The sequence below is a fragment of the Chiloscyllium punctatum genome, chromosome 24 (genome assembly GCF_047496795.1).
Source record: "Chiloscyllium punctatum isolate Juve2018m chromosome 24, sChiPun1.3, whole genome shotgun sequence".
Classification (NCBI taxonomy): Eukaryota; Metazoa; Chordata; class Chondrichthyes; order Orectolobiformes; family Hemiscylliidae; genus Chiloscyllium; species Chiloscyllium punctatum.
The window spans coordinates 80,229,553-80,256,918 of record NC_092762.1 but is presented as its reverse complement, the minus strand read 5'-3'; the positions used below and the strand labels follow the sequence as shown (position 1 = coordinate 80,256,918).

The 27,366-nt window shown below is 43.9% G+C and overlaps 1 protein-coding gene across 2 annotated transcripts in view; it reads left to right on the top strand.

Annotated features, from left to right (window-relative positions):
* LOC140494736 (CUGBP Elav-like family member 4) overlaps positions 1-27,366 on the top strand; it is a 480,405-nt gene that overhangs the window by 396,879 nt on the left and 56,160 nt on the right. Inside the window, exons 4-6 of one of the 2 annotated variants that reach the window (XM_072594282.1) lie at positions 8,559-8,684; positions 9,535-9,614; positions 13,525-13,671. In XM_072594282.1, the coding sequence (XP_072450383.1) occupies positions 8,559-8,684; positions 9,535-9,614; positions 13,525-13,671 (353 nt within the window). Of the gene's footprint in view, positions 1-8,555; positions 8,685-9,534; positions 9,615-13,524; positions 13,672-27,366 lie in introns of both variants that reach the window. The other variant, XM_072594281.1, reaches the window with a different exon arrangement.

Here is a 27,366-nt window from a genome sequence, read left to right as displayed (position 1 = left end):
CCAGGGTTGGGAGATTTGAGCTATAGGGAGAGGCTGAATAGGCTGGGGCTGTTTTCTCTAGAGCGTCGAAGGCTGAGGGGTTACCTTATAGAGGTTTATAAAATCATGAGGGGCATGGATAGGATAAATAGACAAGACCTTTTCCCTGGGGTGGGGGAGTCCAGAACAAGAGGGCATAGGTTTAGGGTGAGAGAGAAAAGATATAAAAGAGACCTAAGGGGCAACATTTTCACGCAAAGGGTAGTGCGTGTATGGACTGAGCTGCCAAAGGAACTGGTGGAGGCTGTACAAATGTAACATTTAAAAGGCATCTGGATGGGTAAACGAATAGGAAGGGTTTGGAGGGATATGGGCCAGGTGCTGGCAAATGGGACTAGATTAGGTTGGGATATCTGGTCAGCATAGACGAGTTGAACTGAAGGGGTCTGTTTTTGTGGTGTATATCTCTATGACTCTATGACTGGGCTGGGAGGTGAAAGTTTTAGAGAGGCAGTAGAAGAGTTTTACAAGAATGATTGTATAGATGAGGGTTTTCATTTATCTGGATGGATTGGTCAAGCCAACATTGTTCTCCTTGGGGAGGAGAAGGTTAAGAGATGCTTTGATAGAGGTGTTGAAAATCAAGAGGGATCCAGACTGAGTTGACAGAAAGACACCGTTCTGTTGGTGGTATAGCTGAAAACCAGACAATGTCAATTTCAGGTAACTGGGCAAAGAAGCAGAGACAGATTAAATAACATTACGTAACAGAGGGCTTGATTAGGATCAGGAATGCACTGCCAGAGCATGTGGTGGAAGCAGCTATAAGTGTTGCTTTCAAATGAAAATTGAATAGACACCCAAAGATATGCACAATATTATGGGGAAAGGCAAGAGAGTGCGTATAGCTAAATGACTCTTACCGAGAGCTAGTGAAAGCTTGATGGGCCTAATGGCCTCTCTCTGTGCTGTAATAATCCATGATTATAGTTTTCGTTTGAATTGCCAGCACCCCATGTGTATAGCCATGGCTCATGAGTAGGTTTTGGGTTCCAGTACCATGTCAGAAACCTGAGCCCAAAATCCGGTTTAACTCCGACACTTCAGTGTAGGAGATGCTGCCCTTTCAGGTGAAACCCCATCGCCCACACAGATTAATGTCACTCTCCCTGCTGTCCTGACTAATGCTCATCCCACAACAAATGTCACACAAGTGGATAGCCTATTCATAGTTGTAAAAGGTAATCAGTAGCTGAAAGCTGAAACATACCAAGCGAATCCCTGCCCATCAGGAATGTCAAGGACAGTTTCTGTGAGGAGCTGGTGATTTTAACTCAGTTCTCATTCATTTCCAATTCAGGTTGGAAGTTCAGTACTGAGCTCTAAGTAACTAAACAGCAATATCTACTTACTGTTAAGTCTAGGCTATGATCTCACAGCAAGTCTCACCTAACGCAGTGATTAACCTTAATTCCTATGCAAAATATATAATTGTTTATCAAACCTGGGCTGCTCTTCTGCCAAACACTTTGTGTGGACATCCTTGGTATAAATAATCTATGCTCCCCCCTCCCTGACTCTGGGGGATATGACCACAACATACAGCAGTCATTGTCACTTTATTATTTTAGTGGGAGCTTCAAGTGCACAAATTGATTGCTGCTTGCAACAGTGGTACTCTTCATCAGTGGCTGAGGCTGTGTCCTGAGATTGTAAAAGCATGACAGCCTATTTTTTCTTTCAAGTGAATCCAATTGTACATTTTAAATCGTTGAATTGTTGATCACCGGAGGAAGGAATACTGAGGGCGGTGACAAAGCTGGAGTCACAATAGAAGATGCAGAAGGGAATACTGACTCTGATACTGTGAAGATACACTATGGTGGGCAGGCAGGAGACGAAACTGAAGCTTCATTGCCCTCTAGTCAGACATTTTCAAGAATATTTTTCTGATGTTGCTCAGTAATTTGGAGCAAAATGTGTGGCGCTGGAAAAGCACAGCAGATCAGGCAGCATCCGAGGAGCAGGAGAGTCAACGTTTCCAGCATAAGCCCTTCATCAGAAATGTGGAGGGGCAAGGGGTCTGAGAGATAAATAGGAGGGGGTGGAGCTTGGGGAAGGTGGCTGGGAAGGTGATAGGTGGATTCAGGTGGGGGGGGGGGGTGGTGATGGTGATAGGGTGGAGCAGAGGGTGGAGCGGCTAGATGGGAAGGAAGGTGGACAGGTAGGGTTGTTATAAGGGCAGTGCCAAATTGGAGGGTTGGATCTGCAGTGAGGTGAGGGGAGGTGAGATGAGGAAATTGGTTAAATCGATGTTGATACTGTGTGATTGGAGGGTCCCAAGGTGGAAGATAAACCGTTCTTCCTCTAGGCGTCGGATAGCTGGAATTTGGCAGTGGAGGAGGCCCAGGACTTGCATGGCCTTGGCACCGTCCCCTTGAACCTCTCCCACCTGTCCATCTTCCTTTCCATCTATCCATTCCACCCTCCACTCCAACCTATCACCATCAACCCCCACCTTCATCCACCTATCACCCTCCCAGCTACTTTCCCCCCACAGCCCCACCCTTACCTTATTTATCTCTCAGTCCTCTTGCCCCCACCTCCAAGACTTTCTTGCTCCTTTATTCCATGCTCCGGCTAATGAAGGCAAGCATCCTGTATGTCTTCTTCTCCACCCTGTCTACCTGTGCTGACACCTTCAGGGATTAATGGATTTATACATCAAGGTCTCTTTGTTCCTCAATATTCCCTAGGGATCTACCGTTCACTGTGTATAACATTTCCTTATTAGACGTCCCAAAGTGCATCACCTTGCACTCATCAGAATTAAATTTCATCTGTCTTTGCTCTGGCCAATTTACCAGCTGATCAACATCAGACTGCAGCCTGAGACTACCCTTCACACTATTAACAACAACACCAATTTTATGGCACCTACAAACTTACTAATTAAGCCTTCTGCATTCACATACAAGTCATTAATGCATATGACTATTAGCAAGGGTCCCTGCACCAATCCCTGTGGTACACCACTAGGCACAGCTTCCAATTACAAAAACAACCCTCTTACATTACTCTTTGCCTCCTGTTTGCAAGCCAGGTTTTGATCCAGTTTGCCAACTTATTTTGGATCAATCAGCTTTTGGACCAGCCTTCCACTTTGGGCCTTGTTAAAGGTCCCACTGTAGTCCATGCAAACCACATCAACTACATTAACCTCATCAATATATTTAGTCACCTTTTCAGAAAACGCAGTTAAATTACTCAGACAGGATTTCCTTCTTTTTTTAAAGTCCTTTCTGACTATCCCTGATCAATCCTTACCTTTCCAAGTAATAATTAATCCTGTCCCTCAGAATTGTTTCCAATAATTTCCCTGCCACTGATGTAAGACTAACAGGTCTGTAATTAATTGGTCTATCCCTGCTGCCCTTCTTAAACAAAGGAACCACATTAGCTATCCTCCAGTCATTGTAGCACTTCACCTGTGGTCAGCGAGTTATTAAATCTCTTCAACAAGACCCAGGAAATCTTCTCCGTTACCTCCCATAATGGCCTCGGATACATCTCATCAGACCCTAGGGATATATACATCTGTATGCACACTAAAATATCTAATACTTCTTCCTTATTAATCTTTACATGTCCCATCATCCTAACTGACATCCTTGGCTACAATGGTTTTCTCCTCTGTGAATACAGATGAGGAGTTTTCATTTAAGACCCCATCTACATCCACTGGCTAGACATTCAGAATAGATTCCCTACAGTATGGAAACAGGCCCTTCGGCCCAACAAGTCCACACCAACCCTCCAAAGAGTAACCCACCCAGACCCATTCCCCACATTTACCCCTGGCTAATGCACCTAACACTATGGGCAATTTAGTATGGCCAGTTCACCTGAACTGCACATCTTTGGACTGTGGGAGGAAACTGGAGCAACTGGAGGAAACCCATGTAGACACAGAGAGAACGTACAAATTCCACACAGTCGCCCGAGGCTGGAATTGAACCTGGGTCCCTGGAGCTGTGAGGCAGCAATGCTAACCACTGAGCCACCATGCCGCCCCTGACTAATGCACCTAACCTACTAAAATTTGTTCCTTTAGTCTCTAATAGGTGCCACTCTTTCCCTGGTAATCGTCTTAATATATTTATAAAAAGCCATTGGATTTTCCTTGATCCCATCTGCCAAAGATATTTTGAGGCCCCTCTTTCCCTTCCTAAATTCCCTTTCAAGCAACGTCCTGTATTCTCTATACATTTGAATGAGCTGTACCCTACATACGCTTCCTTCTTTGTCTTTACCCAACTCTCGATATCCCCTGACATCTCGGGATCCCTGGACTTGCTGCCCTTGCCCTTCACTCTGAGAGGAACAGGCTGGTCTGGAACTCTCAATATGCTACTTTTAAAAGACTCCAACTTTCCAAATGTAGGCTTACCTGCAAGTGTAACAAGTCCACTTTGTGTTTGCCAAAGCCGATCTAATGATTTTGAAATCAGCACTTAAATTCTGCATTATCTTTATTCCCTTCCTTAATGAAGCTTACAGAGTTTTGGTCATTATCCCCAAAATCTTTTCCCACGAGGGCCTCACAGCGGCAGGGACCTGGGTTTGATTCCAGCCTTGGGCAACTGTCTGTGTGAAGTTTGCACATTCTGCCCGTGTCAGTGTGGGTTTCCTCTGGGTGGTCCGGATTCCTCCCACAATCTAAATATGTGCAGGTTAGGTGAATTGGCGATGCTAAATTACCCATTGTGGCCAGGGATGTGTAGGTTAGGTGCATTAGTCAGAAGTAAATGTAGAGTAATAGGGTGGGGGAATGGGTCTGGGTGGGTTATTGTTCAAAGGGTCGGTGTGGACTTGTTGGGCCAAAGGGCCTGTTTCCACACTGTAGGGATTCTCTGAAAGCCCTTTCTATGAGACTTCAACCACTTGACCAGCTTCATTCCCTTGGATTAGGTCTAGCACAGCCCCATCTCTAATGGCCCTATCTATACACTGGCACAAAAACTCTCCTGGACATACTTAAAAAATTCCACCCAATTCAATCCTTTCACACTAAGATGATCCTAGTTGATGTTAGCAAAGTTAAAGTCCCCTACAATTATACCCTGTTTCTCTCATATCTTTTTATACATCTGCTCATACATCTGCTCCTCTATTGCCCTCTGTTTGTTGGGAGGCCTGAAGTATAGTCCCAGTAAAGGTTGTCACTTGTTTTTTTATTTCTAAGCTGTACCCAAATGGCCTCATTTGAAGACTCTTTGAGGACATCCTCCCTCATTACTACAGTGATAATTTCCTTTATCAATAATGCAATGTTCCCACTTCTCTTTTAACCCCCCCATTACGTTTGAAACTTCAGTAACCTGGAATGTTGAGTTGCTAGTCCAGTCCTTCCTTTATATCTTGATCATATCTTGAGGATTTCAGTCTGCAGTCTAATGCTGTTGAGTCCACGTTGTCTTAGTGACATTAGATGTTTGCTAAATGGTAAAATGTATATATGCATCTTATGTGATAATAAGGTGATACAGCATAGAAGGAGGCAGTTCAGCCCATCGTGCCTGCGCTAGCTCTTTGGAAGAGTTACACAATTCAATTTGTTTGTTCATGAGATAGAAGAATTGTAAACAAGGCCAGCATTTCTTGTGCAATCTGAATTGTCTGTGAGAAAGTGGTGCTGAGCTGCCTTCTGGAAATGCTGGTCTATGTGGTGAATGGATGCCCAGGGTTATGTCATGGGAGGAAGTTCCACGATTTTGACTCAGTGACAACGAAGGAATGGCAAAATAGTTCCAAGTTAGGATTTGTGTATCTTGGAGGGGTGCTTGTCAGTTGTGATATCCTTCTATGTCTTCTGTCCTCACCCTCGGAGTGGTAGATGTTCTGGTGGCGCTGTTGAAAAGCCTTGTAGAGGCTGCAGTACATCTTGTATGCAGCACACACTGTAGTGGAGGGACTGAATTTCTTAGATAGGGTGCTAATCAAGTAAAGCTATTTTGTCTTGGAAGGCATCAAGCACTTTGAGTGTTGTTGGAGCAGTGCCAGTTCAGGCAACTCGTGAGTATTTGTAGAATCATAGAATCCCAACAGTGGGGAAGGAGGCCATTCGGCCTATCAAGTCCACACCGACCCTCCAAAAAGTATCCTCCCCAGACCCACCCCCTATTCTATCCCTGTAACCCTGTATTTCCCCATTGCTAATCCACCTAACCTGCACATCCTGGACATTATGGGCAGTTTAACGTTGCCAACCCCCTAACCTGCTGCAGTCCTGACTCATACGTTACAGATGGTCAGCAACTTCTGGGGAGTCAGGAGGTGAGTTGCTCAGCCTCTGACCTGCTTATGTAGCCACAGTGTTTATTGATCCTGCATCACTGCCCTTTTCCCCACAACCTGATAAAAATCTCCTTTGTGTAATTCTCATGGCTTTTTTTGTGTGATGCAGAATGATTTCACTGCAAAACCTGCTGATGTTTTCATAAAGCTCCACAGTGCAATCTGAAACCTTTTATCTCATTATGAACAGGTATCGAAGCAGTGGCCTTCAGCATTTTCCATTCACCAAAACATTGGACAGGTGGAAACTGTCATGAAGATCACTGCTGCTGATGGAGCTACTGAGTACAGCACTGAATCATAGCAGTTTGCTGTCAAATATAATTTTACATTAGTATCTTTTGAGACACATGGCAGACTGTTTCTTGGTGATGTGGATATCATTTCACTTGAGTCCCAAAGTGTATTCCATTCGATTCACATGGTATTAAACCTCATTCAGTTCCATTACCTCCCGCAGTGCTGAATCATCTCTGGCAATTGTTCTAATGTATGTATAAGTTGTGCTTTTTACCTTAATTGCTCTGCAAATTGATTATCATGGAAACTCAACATAGAGCTGATTGATGATGCTGGTTTATGAGATCATTGGAGGATAATCTCACCGCCCAGTGTTTCCTTCCTCTTAATATCTCAAAATTCTTCTTTAAACTTAACATTGACATTGCCTGATTATTACTTCCCGACCTATTTCCTTGTCTCTCACTCTTTTCAACCTTGGCGTGCTCTGCACTGTGGGTGTTTGTTGAGATTTCTCCATTAAAAGCCTCTTGGGTGCAATCCCAGACTGCAGTCCTTGTTAATGGGGTGTGTGATCTGCTTTGGAATGGTAGAATTTAAATTTAAGTGAGATGCCCTAACTGTGACTCATGGGATTAGTGACATTGGAATGGAAATGACGCAGCCTTCGGTGTCAAGAAGTCTTAGCTCATCGTGACTGGGACTTCTGATGATAAAAAGTGACTGAAAGAGAATGAAAAACAGTTGTCACCTTCACTGCGTTGTTTTATTCTTGTAGACAGTAGGTTGCTGTGAAGGGAATTTTTCCTTACCTCCCTCCTAAATGATCTGGCCCCTTGTTGTCAGAGTTTCAGGACAAGGGGCCGATCATTTGGGATTGTAATGAGGTGATATTTCTTCATTCAAAGGTTGTGAATCATCAGAATTATGTAACCCAGAGTCTATCTCCTTGGATCAGTCAATCCACTCTTTAATCCTCACAACCCTGCATGTTTACTTTACGAAGTGCCCGTCCAATTTCCTTTTGAAACCATTGGTAGGCCCTATTTCCATTACCTTCATGGTCAATGAATTCTTTATTGCTCAGTGTCTGAAAATGTTCCTCCTTCTGTCTGGGGCAGATCAAGTTATTGAATGATGGGGCAGTTTGAGGGGCTGAATGGTTTCATCACGCAACTGTTTCTGAGGTGCTAATGTTCACTTTTACGTACAGTTTTCCCATTCAGTAAATATTAGAATGGTGGTTCCAATCCCATCTGAAATGATAGGTTTTCATGGGGATTAAATAGACAAAGGGAGTGGGCTTAAAAGGTTGGCAGTCCTCAAAGCAGAAATGCCAACAGGCCTGGATAGGACTCACGGTGGGGTGCTGAGGGGAAAATAAGGTTGGAGGCTTTCGAAACCAAGAGGAGAATTGGATGGAGTAGACAGGGGACAAAGGCTGTATCCATTGGCAAGAAGCAGATGGCACCAATTTTACAGAGATTGGCAAAAGGAGTGCCTGTGACATGAGGAAAAACATTTCTATGCTGTGGGGGTGTGGAGATCACTGTCTCAGAGGGTGGTGGGCGTAAATCCAATCAAGGCATGCAAAAGGAAATTGATAATTATCTAAAGGGAAAATATTTGCAGGGCTATGGGGAAAAAGGCAGGCGAGTAGGACTTGCCAAGTTGTGAACAAATTGCACAGATAGAACAGGCTGAATTAGCTCCTTCTGTGATATGACTCTGTTTTATGATTTGTATTCTGGAGTTTGAGGTGGTGGTTGGGTGTGGAGGGGGCCCTGCTTGGTGTTAACTTCGACTGTACCAGATGAGATCAGGCAATGCTTGAATGGCCTGAAAATGACAAATGCTCCACAGATGCCTCATACTTTGATGATCCAAAAGCAAACTGCAGTTCCCTGTAAACAATTTCATTCCTAGATATAGATCAACAGGTTCTGGAATACACTAAACAATATATCTCTTTGTTTCAGAAGACAGAAAATTATTTGTGGGCATGCTAAACAAACAACAGACAGAGGATGATGTGTACAGACTCTTTGAATCTTTCGGTGTGATAGAAGAATGCACAGTTCTACGAGGACCTGATGGCAACAGCAAAGGTAAGATTATCGCCATCAATAGGAGATCATTGTCTTGAATATTTAATGGTTTCAGTTTGAAATGATACTAGAGCTGACAGCTTTTTGTATCAGGAAAGACCGAATAGATTGGGTCTATCCTATCTTTAAGGAGTTCAGTGAAGGAGACATAGAAAAAAGCCTTCTACTTATGGCACAGACCAAAATTGGGTCCATAAATAGCTTCTAAATCAAATGGCAAGTCCAGGAGAAACTTACTTTCTCCAGGAGAGAATCATAGAATCCCTGTAGTGTGGAAGCAAGTCGTTCGGCCCATTAGGTCCATACGGACCCTCTGGAGAGTATCCTACCTAGACGCTACCTTCCAACCTATCCCTGCATTCCCCATGACTAATCACCTAGCCTACATATCCCTGGACACTACAGAGCATTGTAGCATGCCTAATCCACCTAACCTGCACATCTTTGGACTGTGGGAGGAAACTAGAGCACCCAAAGGAAACCCACGCAGACACTGGGCGAATGTGCAAATTCCACACAGACAGTCGCTTGAGGATGGAATCGAACACGGGTCCCTGGCACTGTGAGGCAGCAGTGCTAACCACTGAGCCACCTATGGAGCCTGTTATCATTTGAAGCAATTATGCATTTCAGGGGAAATTTGATAAACACATGAGAGAGGAAGGAATAGAAGGAAATGCTGATAGAATTGGATGAAATTGAGTGCTGGGAGGCTTGTGTGGAACCTAAGTACCACCGCAGTCACAGTACACTAAGTACAGTCCATTTGGGCTGAATGGCTTCTCTCTATGCTGTATGTTGCTAATTCTACCTTTGTTGTCTCTCCCCCGCCCCGATGTTATTTCTGCAGGTTGTGCATTTGTGAAGTTTTCCACACACGCTGAAGCCCAGGCAGCCATTAACGCACTACACGGCAGTCAAACAATGGCGGTGAGTCCTGCTGTGTCAGCTGCAGCTCAGCATTGCACAAGAGGTGTTTGTGTGAGGTGTGAATGGTGACCTCAAGCAGATTTCATGGGACAAAGTACTTCCAAACCTCTTTGGGTGCCAGTTTAACATGTATCGTAATTAATAAAGCTCTCCAGCCAAATTAACGACAGTGCGACTCTTTCTGATGCTAGCAGATGAATGTCTTCCAATTTGTTTGTTGCTTTTTAAAAATCTTTTCACATTGATGAAGCATTTGCAGATAAACAAGGAGCTAATAAGGATATGTTAAAGAAGCCAGGACTGTTCCACTTGGAGAGAAGGTTTGAGAGAGGTTTTCAAATTATGAGCAGGCCGAATAGAGTAGATAGGGAGAAAATGTCCCTGCTTGTAAATGGAATAGGAACAAGAGGGCATAGATTTAAAGTGATATGCACAAGAAGCAAGGGTGATGTGAGAATAAACTTTCTCACACATCGACTAAGGAATGCACTGCCTGGAAGTGTAGAGGAGGCAGGTTGAATTGAGACATTCAAGAGAGCATTGGATGATTATTTGGGTAGAAATAGTATATAGGTGGACAGGGGAAAAGCAGGAAATGGGCACTGGGTGATGATGCTCATTTGAGGAGTTGGTGCAGGTGTGAAGGACCAAAAGGCTTTGTTCTGAGCTGTAACAACTCTGTGATTCTGTTATCTTTCATTCAAGCCAAGACAGGGACACTGATTGACAATTGTCAATGACAACATTCGGAGTAAGTGCCAAGAAATAAAAGAGCTGGCGCAGTTCTCCAGGAAGTACTGTAGAGGCATGTGCATGACCTTGAAATTATTGATGATGGCACTAAGGGTTTGGAATAGAAGGTGACCAGTTCCTAAGCTTCAGTCTAAGATATTCCAGGAGCACAAAATCCACATTCAAATGTGTCATGAATTAATTAAGCACAGAGTACCTATTGCTCTGTTGTGCTAAAGCCAATTATAAAACTACCCTTTTGTTGTTCTTTGTTATCCTCATACTACACAACTTAATAGTTTACTTTTTCCACAGAGGGGATGAGCATTACTCCAAAAGACTAAAAGTAATATGTGGAAATGAATGGGTTCAGCCTAATAGCTCAACTGTTGACCAGTAATTGGTTGCTAAAGATAACAGGACACACACCAGCAGGCAAGCACATTCACTAATTAAGTAGCTGCTCAAGCTCTGGCCTGGTTTGTTCACTTTATTGCTCCCCTGATCTCAGTTAATTGGAGTTTCTCCTTGGCAAGAAGGCAGTGGTTTATCCTCAAGTCTGGTCACTCCCTCCACCTTCCAAGCTGCCCCTTGATTTGATTTGATTTGTTTTATCACATGTACCTAAGTACAGTGAAAAGCTTTGTTTTGCAAGCAGAACAGGCAGATCTTAGCACACAAGGACATACAGGTCATAGGGTGTTTAGACAGAACGAGACATACAAGGTTACAGTTGTACAGGAGGTGCATGAAAGCAAGATCAACATTACTTGAAGTTAGAGAGATCTATTCAGGGGTCTGGAAAGAAACTGTTCTTGAGCCTGTTAGTGCGAGCGTTTAGGCTTCTGTACCTTCTGCCTGACAAGGAGATCATTACGAGGGTTGGAAGGGTCTTTGTTGGCAGCCTTTCCCAGCAATAAGAAGAGTAAATGGAGTCTATGGTTGGGAGGTCGGCTTCTGTGATGGTCTGTGCTACGAACACAACCTTCTGTAGTTTCTTACGGTCCTGGGCAGAGCAGTTACTGTACCAGGCCATTATGCACCCGGACATTATGTTTTCAGCAGTGCATCTGTAAAAGTTGGTGTGGGTCCTTATGGACATGTCCAATTTCCTAAGGTGTCTGAGGAAGAAGAGGCATTGTCGTGCCTTCTTGACCGTTACATCTACATGTCAAGTCTAGGACAGGTTGTTGGTTATCGTCATTCCTACGAACTTGATGCTCTCAACCCTCTACACTTCAGCTCCATTGATGTAGATAGGAGCATTCCTCCTCCTTTCTTCCTGAAGTCAATGATCAATTCTTTTGCTTTTCTGACATTGAGAGAGAGATTGTTATCATTGCACCATGAAACCAAGCACCACGTCCCCTGTATTCTGACTCATCATTGTTTGATATCCAACTTACCACGGCGATATCGTCAGCAGACTTGTAGATGGCGTTCGTATGGAACTTGGCAACACGGTCATGAGTATACAAGCAGTACAGTAGGGGGCTGAGAATGCATCCTTACAGGGTGCCAGTGTTGAGGATTATCGTGGAGGAGGTGCTGTTGTCTACCTTCACTGATTGTGGTCTGTGGGTCAGGAAGCTGAGGCTCCAGGATTCCTTAAAGTTGGTGCTGAAGCCTGCACCCTCTCCACCCTTCCCCACCATCACCACCTCATGAAACAATTGGACAATCTACAGTGGAAGTGTCTCATTGAAAAGTGTATCAATCCTTAAACACTTCCTCCACACAGTCTGTGCCATTTGTAAATTGCACTCGAGCCACTTTCCAAGGTTCTTTAGTCAGTGGGTTCCAAACGTACGTTCTCTACCATTTTAAAAGAGAACACTGCCACCCGCACATTCTCCTCTTAGCCTCGCACCATCCTGACCTGGACCTATATGGCCATTCGTTCATTGCTATTGGGTCAAAAACCAGAAACTCCTTCCCTAACAGCATTGAGGATACACATGTAATGATTCAAGAATGTGTTTCACCACCATCTTCTCAAGGGATGGACAATAAATGCTGGCCCAGTTAGTGACTCCCACATCCTGTGAAAGAATGCACTTTTAAAATGTTGATCTTGGCCTGCTATTACTCCAACAGCCACACACTCAATTTGCAGACTCCTGCAGGAAAAATGGTCACTGAGCGAGGTCCTAGCCAGAGTTACTATCCATAGTCATCAAGGAAAAGTTGGAGAAAACTTTCTGTAATCTCATTTCAATGGGAAATGCTTTAAAATCTCACCATGATCTCAGTGAAGACAATGCATTGTGCTTTAAAGATTTAGATATATTTTTCTCATATCTCTCCTGAGACATCCCTCATAGAGTCATAGAGCTGTACAACACAGGAATAGACCTTTCAGTCTAACTCGTTCATGCCAACCAGATATCCTAAATTAATCTAGTCGCATTTGTCAACATTTGGCCTATATCCCTCTAAACCCTTCCTATTCATATTCCCACCCAGATGCCTTTTAAATGTTGTATTTGTACCAGCCTCCACCACTTCCTCTGGCAGCTCATTCTATACATGCACCACCCTCTGCATGAAAAAGTTGCCCCTTAAGACCCTTTTAAATCTTTCCCCTCTCACCTTAAACCTATGCCTGACCCTGAGGAAAGGACCTAGTTGATTCACCCTATCGATGTCCTTTATGATTTTATAAGGTCACCCCTCAGTTTCTGACGCTCCAGGGAAAATAGCCCCAGCCTATTCAACGTCTTCTCTATAGCTCAAACCCTCCAACCCTGACAACATCCTTGTAAATCTTTTCTTGAATTCTTTGAATACAGGAGTTGGGAAGTCATGTTGCAGCTGTATGGGACATTGGTTAGGCCACTTTTGGAATATCATACTCGTCTCCCTGCTACAGGAAGAATGTTCCTAAAGAATAGTTGAGTGAATGGTTACATTAATATTTGGCACAGATTGTAAAGGAACTCATTTTGTTAAGCACAGTACCATCTTGTAATGCATGCCCAACTTTATACTACACAACCAAGTGCACAGGCCATGACAAACTGTCTCTCTCAACTAACGAATGGGTTTAACTGGATATGAATTGCCGGACTCTGTTATTCAGTGGGCATGTCCACACAATAGAGGCAGGAAGGTGCATGAGCTGATCCGTGTCATTGATATGCTTTTCTTGTGTGTGTGTGTGTATGTGTATTTCCAGGGAGCGTCCTCCAGCCTGGTGGTGAAGTTTGCCGACACAGACAAGGAACGCACATTGAGGCGCATGCAGCACATGGTGGGTCAGTTCGGGATGTTCAACCCCATCCCACTGCAGTTCAACAACACTTACAGCTCCTACGCCCACGCGGTATGTATCTCTGCCAACATCGCAACGGCATAAGAGTGAAAACATTTCTGATGCTAAACTGCCAGAGGTTTCTGATCCCCTCAGCCTTCTGATAGGAAGGTGAACTTATATAACACCTTTCACAACAGCCTCAGAGTCAGTGAAATGGTTTTGAAGCAGAGTCTCTGTTAGAATGTAGGAAACGTGGCAGCCAATTTGCACACAGCAAGTTCCCACCAATACCAATATGATAATGACCAAATAATCTTGGTGAGGTGTTGGTCAGAGGAATAAAAAACATTTTCATGCAGCATCAGAATGCACAGCCTGGAACTGCGGCAGGGTTATTTGAGGCATTCAAGAGGGAATTGGATAATAATTTAAATAGAGTCAATATATGTGGTTATGGGAACAAAGGTAGGGGTTTGGCAGAATAATAAAGTGCTCAGAGAGCTGTTGCAGGCAGGATGGGCTGAATGGCCTCCATCTGCACTCTAATAATGGGTGGCACGGTGGCACAGTGGTTAGCACTGCTGCCTCACAGTGCCAGAGACCTGGGTTCAATTCTTGCCTCAGGCAACTGTCTGTGTGGAGTTTGCACATTGTCCCCGTGTCTGCGTGCGTTTCCTCCGGGTGCTCCGGTTTCCTCCCACAGTCCAAAAATGTGCAGGTCAGGTGAATTGGTAAATGTAGGGGAATGGGTCTGGATGGGTTGCTCTTTGGAGGGTCAGTGTGGACTTGTTGGGCAGAAGGGCCTGTTTCCACACTGTAAGTAATCTAAATCTAAAAAAAATGTTGCCTATGTGAAGTATTGTCCTGGACATTGGGAGAAACCCCTCCACTCTTCTCTGAGTAGTGCACGGTTTCTGATTTTCTCTTGGCAGAAATATACTTTATTCATAAAGTATCTAAAATAACTTACCAAAATATTTTGATCTGGACATTATAGCTAAATACAACTTCTCTTCATTGAGCAAACTGCACTCTTCAGTGCCTTAATCCAGTTGCAGTGCAGGTGATAACAATATACATTCAATGGCAAGCATATAGCTCAAGAGGTTCTGTAAATTACAAGCTGCTCAGTACACTATGGCTGAAAGGCCTTGTACATTGGCCTTTTCTGACTCTCGGAGATCTCTTATGCTCCTTTGTTGGATCAAATGGAGCCTCATCTATTGCTTCATCTGAAAGGCAGCACCTTCTACAATGCAGCTACTCCTGTGTAAAGCACTGCAGTGTCAGCCTAGGTTATCTGGTGAAACCTCTGGAGCAGAATTTGAACCATCTTCCACAGCACATTTAGTTTTTGTGTTTAGTCAGCACCCCCACAAACCACTCGCAAGCTGTGGGGGATTAACACTGACATTGTTGCATCCAGATGGTAGGGTAGACTGAGGATTTAGGTCACTGTCTGGCAATAAACTGAACAAATAGATAGCCATTTGGGGTTGGGGACTGAGCTAAAGACATTGGCTTCTTTTGGGGTGCAGTTTCATAATGGCCAGGAGACACTGTACCTCCACGAGTGAGTGTTTCTCATGTGTAAAGCTGGATTGCTATCATTGATTAGATTAGATTTGATTAGATTAGATTCCCTACTGTATGGAAACAGGCCCTTCGGCCCAACAAGTCCATACCGATCCACTGAAGAGTAACCCACCCCGACCCATTCCCCTACCCTATATTTACCCCTGACTAATGCATCTAACACTATAGGCAATTTAGCATGGCCAATTCACCTGACCTGCACATCTTTGGACTGTGGGAGGAAACCAGAGTACCCGGAGGAAACCCACACAGACACGGGGGGAATGTGCAAACTCCACACAGACAGTTGCCTGAGGTGGGACTTGAATCTGGGTCCCTGGACTGTGAAGCAGCAGTGCTAGCCACTGAGCCACTGTGCCACCCCAAATTGGGTGGATATTCAGCCACTAAATGCATCACAGGCTCTTCCTGATCTTAGTCTGTGGCCAGTGGTAGCATTTGTCGAGATATCGAGTCATTTTCTTTGCTCACCTGGCAATTAACAGCTGAGGCTTAGCAGTCAGACAGTAATTGTCTGCTCAGTTCCTACAGTAACGGAACATCAATGCATATACATTGGAATGTCCAGGCTGGGCATTCTGAACTGGATCTGCCATATAAATATTGTGGCTCCAAAACCAGGCCAGAGACTAGGAATATTGCAGTGATTAACTCACCTCCTGAATCCCTAAAGTCAAGATTAGAGTGATGCTGAAAAGCACAGTAGGTCAGGCAGCATCCAAGGAGCAGGAAAATGAATGTTTCGGGAAAAAGCTCTTCATCAGGAATGTTGATTGCTGCCTGACCTGCTGTGTTTTTCCAGCACCACTCTAATCTTGACTCTAATCCCCAGCATCAGCACCTCCCCTCTTCTGAATCCCTAAACCCTGTCCACAAACTACAAGACACAAGTCAGCAGTGTTAAAGAATACTCCCCACTTGTCTGAATGGGTACAGCTCCAACAACACTCAAGGACTTCATGCCATCTGGGATAAAGCAGCTCGCTTGATGGGCACCACATTCAACAACATCCACTCCCTCCTCCACCAATGCTTAGTTGCAGCAGTGTGTACTACCTACAAGATGCACTGCAGAAATTCACCGAAGATCCTCAGGCAGCACTTTCCAAACCAGAAATCATTTCCATCTAGAAGGACGAAGGCAGCAGATACATGGGAACACCATCACCTTCAAGCTCCCATCCAAGCCATTCACCATCCTGACTTGGAAATATATTACCGTTCCTTCAATGTCGCTGGGTCAAAATCCTGGAATTCCCTCTCCAACAGTATTGTGGGTTTACCTAAACTACGCGGACTACAGCGGTTTAAGAAGGCAGCTCACCACCATCTTCTCAAGGACAACGAGGGATGAACAATAAATACCTGGTTCAGCCAGTGATGCTCGCATCCTGTAAATGGATAATAAAAAGAGTTTATTGTCCTTGGCAAGTCTGGCATCTACTGCCAAGCACCATGTTCATGTATTTGTCTCTGATGAACTGAAACATCCTCCAGATTCTTCACAGGAGTGATACCAAGCAAGATTTGACACTGAGTCAGATAAGGATAAAGTTTGGTGAAGGAAGTAAATTTTAAGGATTGTCTTAAAGGAGGAGAGGGAGAGAAAAGCAAGGTTTTTGGGTAGTGGCACGTCTAATGCTCAGGGCCTAGGGAGCTGATGACTCAACTTCCAGTGATTAAATGACCATACATATTTCAGAGGCCTGACACGAGGAAGGAGGTTATAGAGTTAGGGAGAGGGAAGACCATCCACGGTGACCCCTTGTGAAGATGATGGTGAGCTATCAGTGGATCACCACGGTCCATGTGGTGAAAGTGGTCCCACTGGACTGGGCTGGAGCTCTGAGAACTTGACCACAGAGCATGATAGTTGTGTGACTTTGGAGGCTTGACCCTTCATGTGAAATATTTGAAATCCGTTGCTTACGTTAACTGATGTTGTAAATTAAGCAGCTGTTGCAAACAAATTTCGAGGTTAGTGTTCTGATATCCATGAACAAGATCACATTATAGACTCTAATCACTCAGCTCCCCCACTGGCCAATCAGGAACAGAAATAGAGTTCAGCTTGGGGTTGCTAATCCTCCAGACCGTCGATTCTCCTGCTCCTCGGATGCTGCCTGACCTGCTGTGCTTTTCCAGCACCACACTCTCGCCTCCAAGAATGTCAAGGACACAGTTGCCCATGAACCTGCAAGAAGAATTGTTGGAGCATTAGGATTTTTCTTTTCTTCCTTTGAACACTTCTGCCTTTTTAAATAGTCAGAAGAAAAGGCTTTTTGATTGCCAGCCAAGAATTGGCCGATTGGGTCAAGAAGTGTCATTGAACCAATGGTGGGATAGCTGGACAAAGGAGGTCACATAATGAAAGTTTTGGGAATGAACTCACCCAGAGTTGGCCACATTAGTTCCTGGTGCAGGTCTGAGTTGCCCTCTACAGCAAAGACGTCACACAGTATCGTAGGGCATAGTGCACCTAGTATACTGTCAGTTCGCCATAACACGGTAGTTCCATTCTCGAGTAATCCTGTGTTATAAGAAAATAGCATAATAGCAGCACCATTTAAACTAATGGGGCTGGAATCGCATTATAACCAATACACGCTTTAAAAATTTGCACTTCAGAATCAGTGTCCCCAAATTGTCAAACGTGAATTTGTGTTGATGAAATGCATGTCACAACAGAACGACCTGTTTTATCATTTGAGAAAGCAAGATATTTAAGGAAAGATCCACCCTGTGTACATTTCAACTTACTGTAGTATTATAATCTAGAATTTCCTTCCTTCCTGCTTTTCTGCAAACAGACTTTTATTTGTGACTGGTGAAATACCCTGGTTTGAATCAGGACTCAGTTATTTTTACCATTGTGCCTTTAAGAACTGCACAGTTAGCAGATGTCATGATGTTATTGTCGGCAGCTTTCATCAGCATCATTTAATCCCTGTGTAAACGTTCACATCTCAACACTGGTCATGTGGAGCCTGCTTATTATTCTGTCAACTTGTCAAATGCCTGGTGGGATCGAGACAATTCTGTGTCCCCAGATTGTAGCTTTTCCGACTGGAATCCCATTGTACAAAAATGAAGGTCTCAAACCAACCAAGTTGTAATGTTAACTTGGCAAAATGTAACCAATTAACCTGTCAAAGGCGTGACAATAGCCCACAACCATCTGTACAGGCCAGAACAGACACAACTAAGCACAAGTCAAATGACACGTGGACAGTTATAAGAGAAAGTGTGCATTGTTTTAGTGTCTTCCTGCATCTCTTTGCAACGTGCCCAAAGTGTTGAACTGCTTTTGGAATGTTGCTGAGCCAATTATGGTGGAATATTTTGTGCATGGCAAGATCCCATAATAATTGGGACAGCAATTAAGTTTCTGCTTCCAAGGCATTGACTGCAGAAGCAATCTCTTCCCTGGAACCATGGGGAGACACCTAAAGAGATGCAGAAATTCCATGATAAAGCATGAAATGCCAAGTGTTGGTGATTAAAAAGTTATGGTTTTTAACCTTTGGTCAATGGCACTGCTGAAAAATGCATTAATTGAGTGCTAATGTTGTTGGCCTTACTCTTACAAACTCTCGAGTTGAAAGGAAAAGTGCCTTATCATGCAGAACTCCTGAAATTTCAGTATGAAAGACAGAACTCCAAGTCTGAAAGGCTGAACATCTGGGTTCCTTTGTCTAGAAGAGCGAACATGTGTATGGCAGTCCAAAACTCGAAACCATAAACAGAAGACGGCTTCTACTAAATCCAATAGGGAATCCAGGAAAAAAATCTTTACCCAGAGTGTGGTTTGAATAGAGAACTCACTGACACATTGAATAGCTATTAATATTAATAGCTTTGATACATTTAAGTAGAAGCTGGCTCAGCATAGAAAACAGAAAGGAATAGAAGGATATTGTCATAGGTACTGTGATGCCAACCACTGCCAACTTATTGTTGGTAGTTTGCTACTGCCGTCCTTTTTTCTTGACTATGTCTAAGGGCCTGCTTGTTTTACAGTAATAGAAGTGTATCATTAGTGAGTCTTAACAAGAAGAGGCATTTGTTTTGTCTACAGTGCATTGTATGATTACAGTCAGGTTTAGTGAAAAGTGATATGGGACATACTGCCAAACTGCTGTGTTTCTCCAGTACTCCCTGTTCTTATCCCAGATCTTCAGCATCCACAGTACGTTTTATCCTGCAAGTTACATTACTAAGTTAGATATTGTTGCTGCCTGACCTGTCTTGAGAAAGTCCTGATTACATTATTAGGTTAGGTTAGGTCTTAATGCAGTCTTCAACATTTACCATTCCGGAACCATTACCATTTACAACATCTCTCTCAAAGTTAGCATCTCTACATTCATGTGTATAATTACATTTACAACTGCTCTATCTCACCCAAACTCTCTGACTTCACAAATTCAGGTGATCTAGACGTTTTACAATTCTTCCAGAATGCAGTCTGTAAAGCCTCTTCATGCCAGAGGCTGTTGTATTTTTTTGGATGTCCTTCACTGAGGGCGTCATTCCTGCTGAACCTGATCGTTAGCCCATTACCTTAACTGGAGGTCTCTGAGTTTCCTGATTTCGTTTTGCAACAGAACTCTTCACAGTGTCCCTGCTGTAGCCTTTCAAAGACAGCTTGACAAAAGAAAGCTAGAACTACTGGTTACACTGGTAAGGTGTCTATATTTGTGAAATGCTGTTGGTGTGAAATATTGTGCTTTCAGCCAGCTCAATCAATCTTTGCACTGGCCACACTTCAACACAATAAAGGTAAGAGGTAAAGCCAGCGTAGTCCTAGAGGACCATGGGTCTCTTGTTAAAGAGAGATAGGCCTCTGGTGGTGAGTTTACTGTGAGATTCACCATGCCACAAGTGAGGGGCAAGGTTAAGAAGACAGAACCTTCATGGTGACCTTAGCTAGTGCAGGAATTCAAACCTATTGGTAATACATTCTCAGTCAGTCTTTCATTCTTGTTGAATTTGCTTGAGCCTATTTTGGCTTCCTGGATACTGAATCATGGAGTGATAGAGCTCTACAGCATGGAAACTGACCCTTCGCTGTAGCCCATCTATGCTGATCAGATATCTTAAGTTAATCTACTACCACTTGCCAGCACTTGGCCCATAGCCCTGTAAACCTTCCCTATTCATATACCCATCCAGCCTTTTAGATGTTGTAATTGTACCAGCCTCCACCACTTCCTCTGGCAGCTCATTCCATACACGCATCACTCTCTGTGTGAAAAAATTGTCCCTAGGTCCATCTTAAATCTTTCCCCTCTCACCTTAAACCCAAGTCTTTTAGTTTTGGACTTCCTCACCCCAGGGAAAAGACCTTGCCTATTCAACCTATCCATGCCCCTCATGATTTTATAAATTTCTATAAAGACACCCTCAGTCTGATGCTCCAGTGGATACAGAACTGACTGAAAGGTAGAAGACAACCTATTCAGCTTTTCTCTGTAGCTCGAACCCTTCAACCATGGGTGGCACGGTGGCACAGTGGCCAGTACGGCTGTCTCACAGTGCCAGAGACCCGGTTCAATTCCCGCCTTAGGCAACTGTCTGTGTGGAGTTTGCACATTCTCCCCCATGTCTGCATGGGTTTCCTCCGGGTGCTCTGGTTTCCTCCCACAGTCCAGAAATGTGCAGGTTAGGTGAATTGGCCATGCTAAATTGCCCATACTGATAGGTGAAGAGGTAAATGTAGGGGAATGCGTATGGGTGAGTTGCTCCTTGGAGGGTCGGTGTGGACTTGTTGGGCCGAAGGGCCTGTTTCCACACTGTAAGTAATCTAAACCCTGGCAACATCCTTGCAAATCTTTTCTGGACCCTTTCAAATTTCACAACATCCTTCCTATAGCAGGGAGACAGAACTGAATGCAGTATTCCAATATGGCCTAAACAGTGTCTTGTATAGCTGCAACATAACCTGGCGACTCCTATACTCAGTGCACTGACCAATAAAGGGAAGTGCACCAAATGCCTTCTTCAACATCCTGTATATCTGTGACTCCACTTTCAAGGAACTATGAACCTGCACTCCAAGGTCTCTTTGTTCAGCAACATTCCTCAGCACCATACCATTATGTGTATAAGTCCTGCCCTGATTTGCCTTTCCAAAATGCAGCACCTCACATTTATCTAAATTAAACTCCGTCTGCCACTCCTCGGCCCATTGGCCCATCTGATCAAGATCCATTTGTACACTGAGGTAACTTTCTTTGCTACCCCCTACACCTCCAACTTTGGTACCATCTGCAAACTTACTAACCATGTCTCCTATGTCCAGTGGAGGACCCAGCATCAATCCTTGTGGCACACCACTAGTCACAGGCTTCCAGTCTGAAAAGCAACCCTCCACCACCACCCTCTGTCTTTTACCTTCAGGCGAGTTCTGTATCCAAATGGCTGGCTATCCCTGCACTCACAGTCCATCTTCCGCAGCTACACTGGCCCCACCCCCCACCTTTTCCTCTGCTACATCGATGACTGTATCGGCGCTGCCTTGTGCTCCCACGAGGAGGTTGAACAGTTCATCCACTTTACCAACATTTTCCACGCTGACCTCAAATTCACCTGGACCGTCTCAGACTCCTCCCTCCCCTTCCTAGACCTTTCCATTTCCATCTCGGGTGACCGAATCGACACAGACATTTACTATAAACCGACCGACTCCCACAGCTACCTAGACTACACCTCCTCCCACCCTGCCCCCTGTAAAAACACCATCCCATATTCCCAATTCCTTCGTCTCCGCCGCATCTGCTCCCAGGATGACCAGTTCCAAAAACGTACAACCCAGATGGCCTCCTTCTTCAAGGACCGCAATTTCCACCCAGACGTAGTCGACGATGCCCTCCACCACATCTCTTCCACTTCCCGCTCCTCCGCCCTTGAGCCCCGCCCCTCCAACCGCCACCAGGACAGAACCCCACTGGTCCTCACCTCCAACCCCACCAACCTCCATGTCCAGCGTATCATCCACTGTCATTTCTGCCACCTCCAAACGGACCCCACCACCAGGGACATATTTCCCTCCCCTCCCTTATCAGCGTTCCAAAAAGACCACTCCCTCCGTGACTCCCTCGTCAGGTCCACACCCTCCACCAACCCAACCTCCACTCCCGGCACCTTCCCCTGCAACTGCAAGAAATGCAAAACTTGCGCCCACACTTCCCCCCTTACCTCCCTCCAAGGCCCCAAGGGATACTTCCATATCCACCACAAATTCACCTGCACCTCCACATACATCATTTATTGCATCCGCTGTACCCGATGTGGCCTCCTCTATATTGGGGAGACAGGTCGCCTGCTTGCAGAACATTTCAGAGATCACCTCTGGGACACCTGGACCAACCAACCCAATCACCCCGTAGCCCAACACTTCAACTCCCCCTCCCACTCCACCAAGGACATGCAGGTCCTTGGACTCCTCCATCGCCAGACCATGGCAACACGACGGTTGGAGGAAGAGCGCCTCATCTTCCGCCTGGGAACCCTCCAACCACAAGGGATGAACTCAGATTTCTCCAGTTTCCTCATTTCCCCTCCCCCCACCTTGTCTCAGTCAAATCCCTAGAACTCAGCACTGCCTTCCTAACCTGCAATCTTCTTCCTGACCTCTCCGCCCCCACCCCACTCCGGCCTATCACCCTCACCTTGACCTCCCTCCACCTATCGCATTCCCAACGCCCCTCCCCCAAGTCCCTCCTTTTATCTTAGCCTGCTGGACAAACTTTCCTCATTCCTGAAGAAGGGCTGATGCCCGAAACGTCGATTCTCCTGTTCCTTGGATGCTGCCTGACCTGCTGCGCTTTTCCAGCAACACATTTTCAGCTCTGATCTCCAGCATCTGCAGTCCTCACTTTCTCCTCTTCCATGTGATCTAATCTTGTTAACTCATCTACCATGCGGAACATTGTCAAACGTCTTACTGAAGTCCATCTAGATCACACCCACTGCTCTGTATTCATCAGTCAGGGTCTACTCAGCTGAATGAAATGCATTTCTAATACTATCTTATTTAATCTCAATGCATGTTTTCATTGTCCTGAATTCATGAGTCTAGGAAAGCTGATGAAATGTTCTGTGCATTGTTCCTTGTCTGCTTGTCAACAACTTTTTGTCCCCAGATCTGAGAAGCTTGCCTTTGGCTTAACCTGGTCCCTATTGATCTATTTAATATTCATTATAGCTATTGCAACTCCTACTACTTCAAGAAAGTGAGAGCAAGACATGCATGCTCATGGACGAGGTTCCCTGATTACAAATTACATGTGCATTCTATTCTATCTGACACCTGGTATGCTGTAGTGTTGCTCTAATCTTGAGAGCTGTTCCACTTGGATCAGGCTGTAACTTCTGTTTATCTTCACCCATAGTAAAAGATCTGATAAGTCAGTGATACTCACCCCTTTGTCAAGCTCACAATTGTTGAGATACCCATTTACATAAAGAGGTTCTGTCAAATCTGGGCTAGTTGGATCCAATAAAAATCGAAAGAACTGAAAGTGCTGTAAATCAGACACCAAAGCCAAAATTGCTGGAAAAGCTCAGTAGGTCTGGCAGTATCTGTGAAGAGAAGTCAGCGTTAATGTGACCATCCCCCAGGTCATCGGATCCAAAACATTAACTCTGATTTCTCTTTACAGATGCTGCCAGATCTGCTGAGTTTTTCCAGCAACTTCGGTTTTTGTTGATTGGACTTAATGTTGATAGCTGCATGGATTTAATATTCTTGCATGAGCAGTTGTTTGATGTTATGTACAACTTCTGTACATTTCCTGGAAGTGACCTGTAGTTTTACAGATATATCATTTACATTAGTTGGACACGATATTGCCAGTGAGGCTTCATTGTTCCATTGTTGTGATACTAACTGTTAGTATCAGCTATTGAGTCTTTAATGTTTTTTACAACTCACAAACTGAATGAATTTTGTTGCTTTTCTATACTAAAGTTATCCTTCTCGTCTTGCATTTTTCTGTGATTCTTACTCATTTTTACTTCCAGTACAAGCTGACTAGCTTTCTCAAAAGTCAATTGTCCTTTGGACTGTAATAAATCTGGCAAAGACTCATCTGTAATTCCAACAATAGTTCTATCTCTCATGAAGCCTGATTTCAAAGTTGTGTAGACAGTTTTCCACTAACCTGTGGAGAACATTAATATCTGTAGTTTCCCTGGTGCCGAACTCTTCCTTATGTTATGCTCTTTCAAGAGTTTTATTTGGTCTAAGATGAAAATAATTGTTAAAATCTTGTAGATTTATCAAAATGATCCATTCTTTCATTAGTTTCTCTTATTTATTTCCCAAGTTGATTATTCATTCTTCTTACTTTGCAGCTTTTTAAATCTGTAGTATCTCAATGTTGTTTTAATTTTATTCGCAAGTAAATTCTTATTTCTTCAATATAGCAGTGCTATTTTACTATCCTTTTCCAAAAGGTTTTAAACTCCGACATAGCAAAGTTATGAGTCTGTACTGCTTGCTGGTGGTTACCTGCATTTTTGCAGTCAAAATGGAGGTGCCCGACTATTTGCAGACAAAATGGAGGATTTCTGCCTTTTGTGGACAAAAATGGCCGATTTCCTGCCATTCACAGCCTCACAAACCACAGCCATCCTTTTCTACGACTTTCTCAAATAAAGCATGTTTCCTGCAGCCCTAATAAATTCTTCAGTCTGATTTGTCGTTTAAATTATGGTTCTCCTACTCTTACTGGAGCCTCTATAGCTTCCTTACTGTCCTTGACTGGATTCTGTTTTGGATTTTTCACTGTACTTTGTTGCCACAATTCAGGCTTCATGACTTTGCTGGGGCTGTTACCTCGGTTTAATTTAGTTCTATGCCCCATTTTTTTCACGACTGTAGCCCTTGATTTGTGGCATCTACTTGTTATGATGGTACAGTCTTTGTGAGATGTAAGTATTACTTTTATAACATTGAAACATTAAAGGGATTTTTAACTTTACTCATGTAGCTCAAATGCCTGCTAATTTCTTAACTGATTGTCTAATCAGATTGTTCCTACCCATTCTCACTTCCCAATGGAATCGATAGCTGTAAGCTGTGACTAGCTTCTAGCTTCTACTTACTTATGTGCTTCTGAAGTGGAGGTTTTATCATTAAATGCTGTTTCTCCCTTGTCAGTCTTTTCTGCTGTTACAGCTGCTGACTGATATAAATAGTTCTTCAAGTGGTTAAGTTTTCAAAGTTGTAAATGTCCAGTCTTGCTCCTGGCTCCACTGAAATTCTTACGTTGTTACCTTGTAGTATTAACCAATGACACCTGCTACTGATCACCATGTCACATATGTTGTGATGCCAGACTCGTGGTTGGGGTAGTTTGCTGCCACTATCCTCCTGCCATTGATCCAAGGGCCTGCTTGGTAATAGTAGAGGTAAACCACTTGTATGTCTAATTAAAATAGGCTCTTGTCTTAAACAATATATAATTTATTGGATGATATCATTCAGATTCAAGTTACATTGCTAAATTAGGTATTGTTATTAAGACCATTAGGAAACCATGGTCTTCACCCAACAAGATCCTAAAATGTTCTACCTTAACCCACCTAATTCTGTATGATGTTATCAAATTGCTGGGGCTTAATGCATTCTCCAAAACTAACCCTCTCACAACCAAATGTCTTCTACAATAGATGTGCTGGTGAGTTTCAATGAAGTAGAGTGGGAAGAGGCTTGTGTGGAACAGATGTGCTGGGCCGAATGTGCTGAAAGTTCAATATAGGTGCCTCACCATAACCTATCATGGTCTGGAAGGTTTGTGCGAAGCATAAAGTGTATGATAGACCAATTGAGCCAAATGCTCTCTTTCTGTGCTTTAGCTCCCTGTAATTCAGTGCAATTCAAATTTCTTCAAAGGCGTAGTGATTTTATGACTGGATTCCCTCGTTGCTAGGATCTAAGCCATTTGTTTCTCAGCTGTGAGTCACTCCAAGATGTGTGAGTGGTAAGTCATGGAGCTGTACATCACTGTAAGTCATGCTTCCTGCCCTGTCAGTCTGGCTCCAATGTTGGGGGAAGCTTTGCGACAGACAAACATTGCTAGAACTTTGTGTGAATGGGTCTATGAACCTAACCTGCCCAATGCCAGACCTAAAGTAGCAGACTGTGCAGAAATGCTGACAACACTGGCTTTAGTCACATTAACTGCAGTGTTCTGAGCCACCTTAGGAGGCACTGTATTAGTGGGCAGCTTCATCATTGTTAACACCTCAGGTTAATATAGAAGGAGCATTGCACTGCCCGAGTGTTGAGAGATATTTAATTGACAGACCTCTCAGGTAGATGTTAATGTTGTGTTAGGCGATGCATTAATGCAAGTATTTCATTCTTTAAATTTACAGTATCAATTCTGATTCTGTAAGGTAGAAAGGACTCCATATTACAACAACATCATGCAAGGCTGAGCAGGTCGAAGTGGATTTCTGTATGGTCAAAAAGATGTTCACTGGCACAGTGGCTCTGTGATTAGCATTGCTGCTTCACAGTACCTGGAATTAAGTTCAATTCCACCCTCAGGCTACTATCTGTGTTGAGTTTGCGCACGTTTGCGCATGTGTCCACGTGGATTTCTTCTGGTTTCCTCCCACAGTCCAAAGATGTGCAGGTTAGGCACATTGGCCATACTAAACTGCCCATCGTGTCTAGGTGGATTCGCCATGGGAAATGCAGTGTTACAGGGATTGGGTAGGGGAGTGTGTCTGGATGGGATGCTCTTTGGAGGATCCGTGTTGACTTGATGGGCTGAATGGCTTGCTTCAACACTTAGGGATTCTATGTTAGTTGTAAAGTTTGTTTCTGAATCTTTTTGTGCTGCTATTTCTTAAACATCATCCGAACCCAAAGAGAATAAAAACAAAGTACTGGAAAGCTCCTGTAAGTAAGGTAGCATCTGTGGAGGCCAGTAGAGGTCGGGGCCTATTTGTCCTTTGAGGTGGATAGCTCAAGTCAGGAAACATTTTCAATTCCACACACCCTCCTTTGTAAAAGAAAATGCCCCGCTACACATAGTTCTTGGTCTGACCATGATATGATTTGGCTGAAAGCCCAAGGCATTAAAAGCATTTGCCCAGTGGGAATTCCTGTTTCGACAACTGAAGTACATTATTGACTTTGCTTGATTA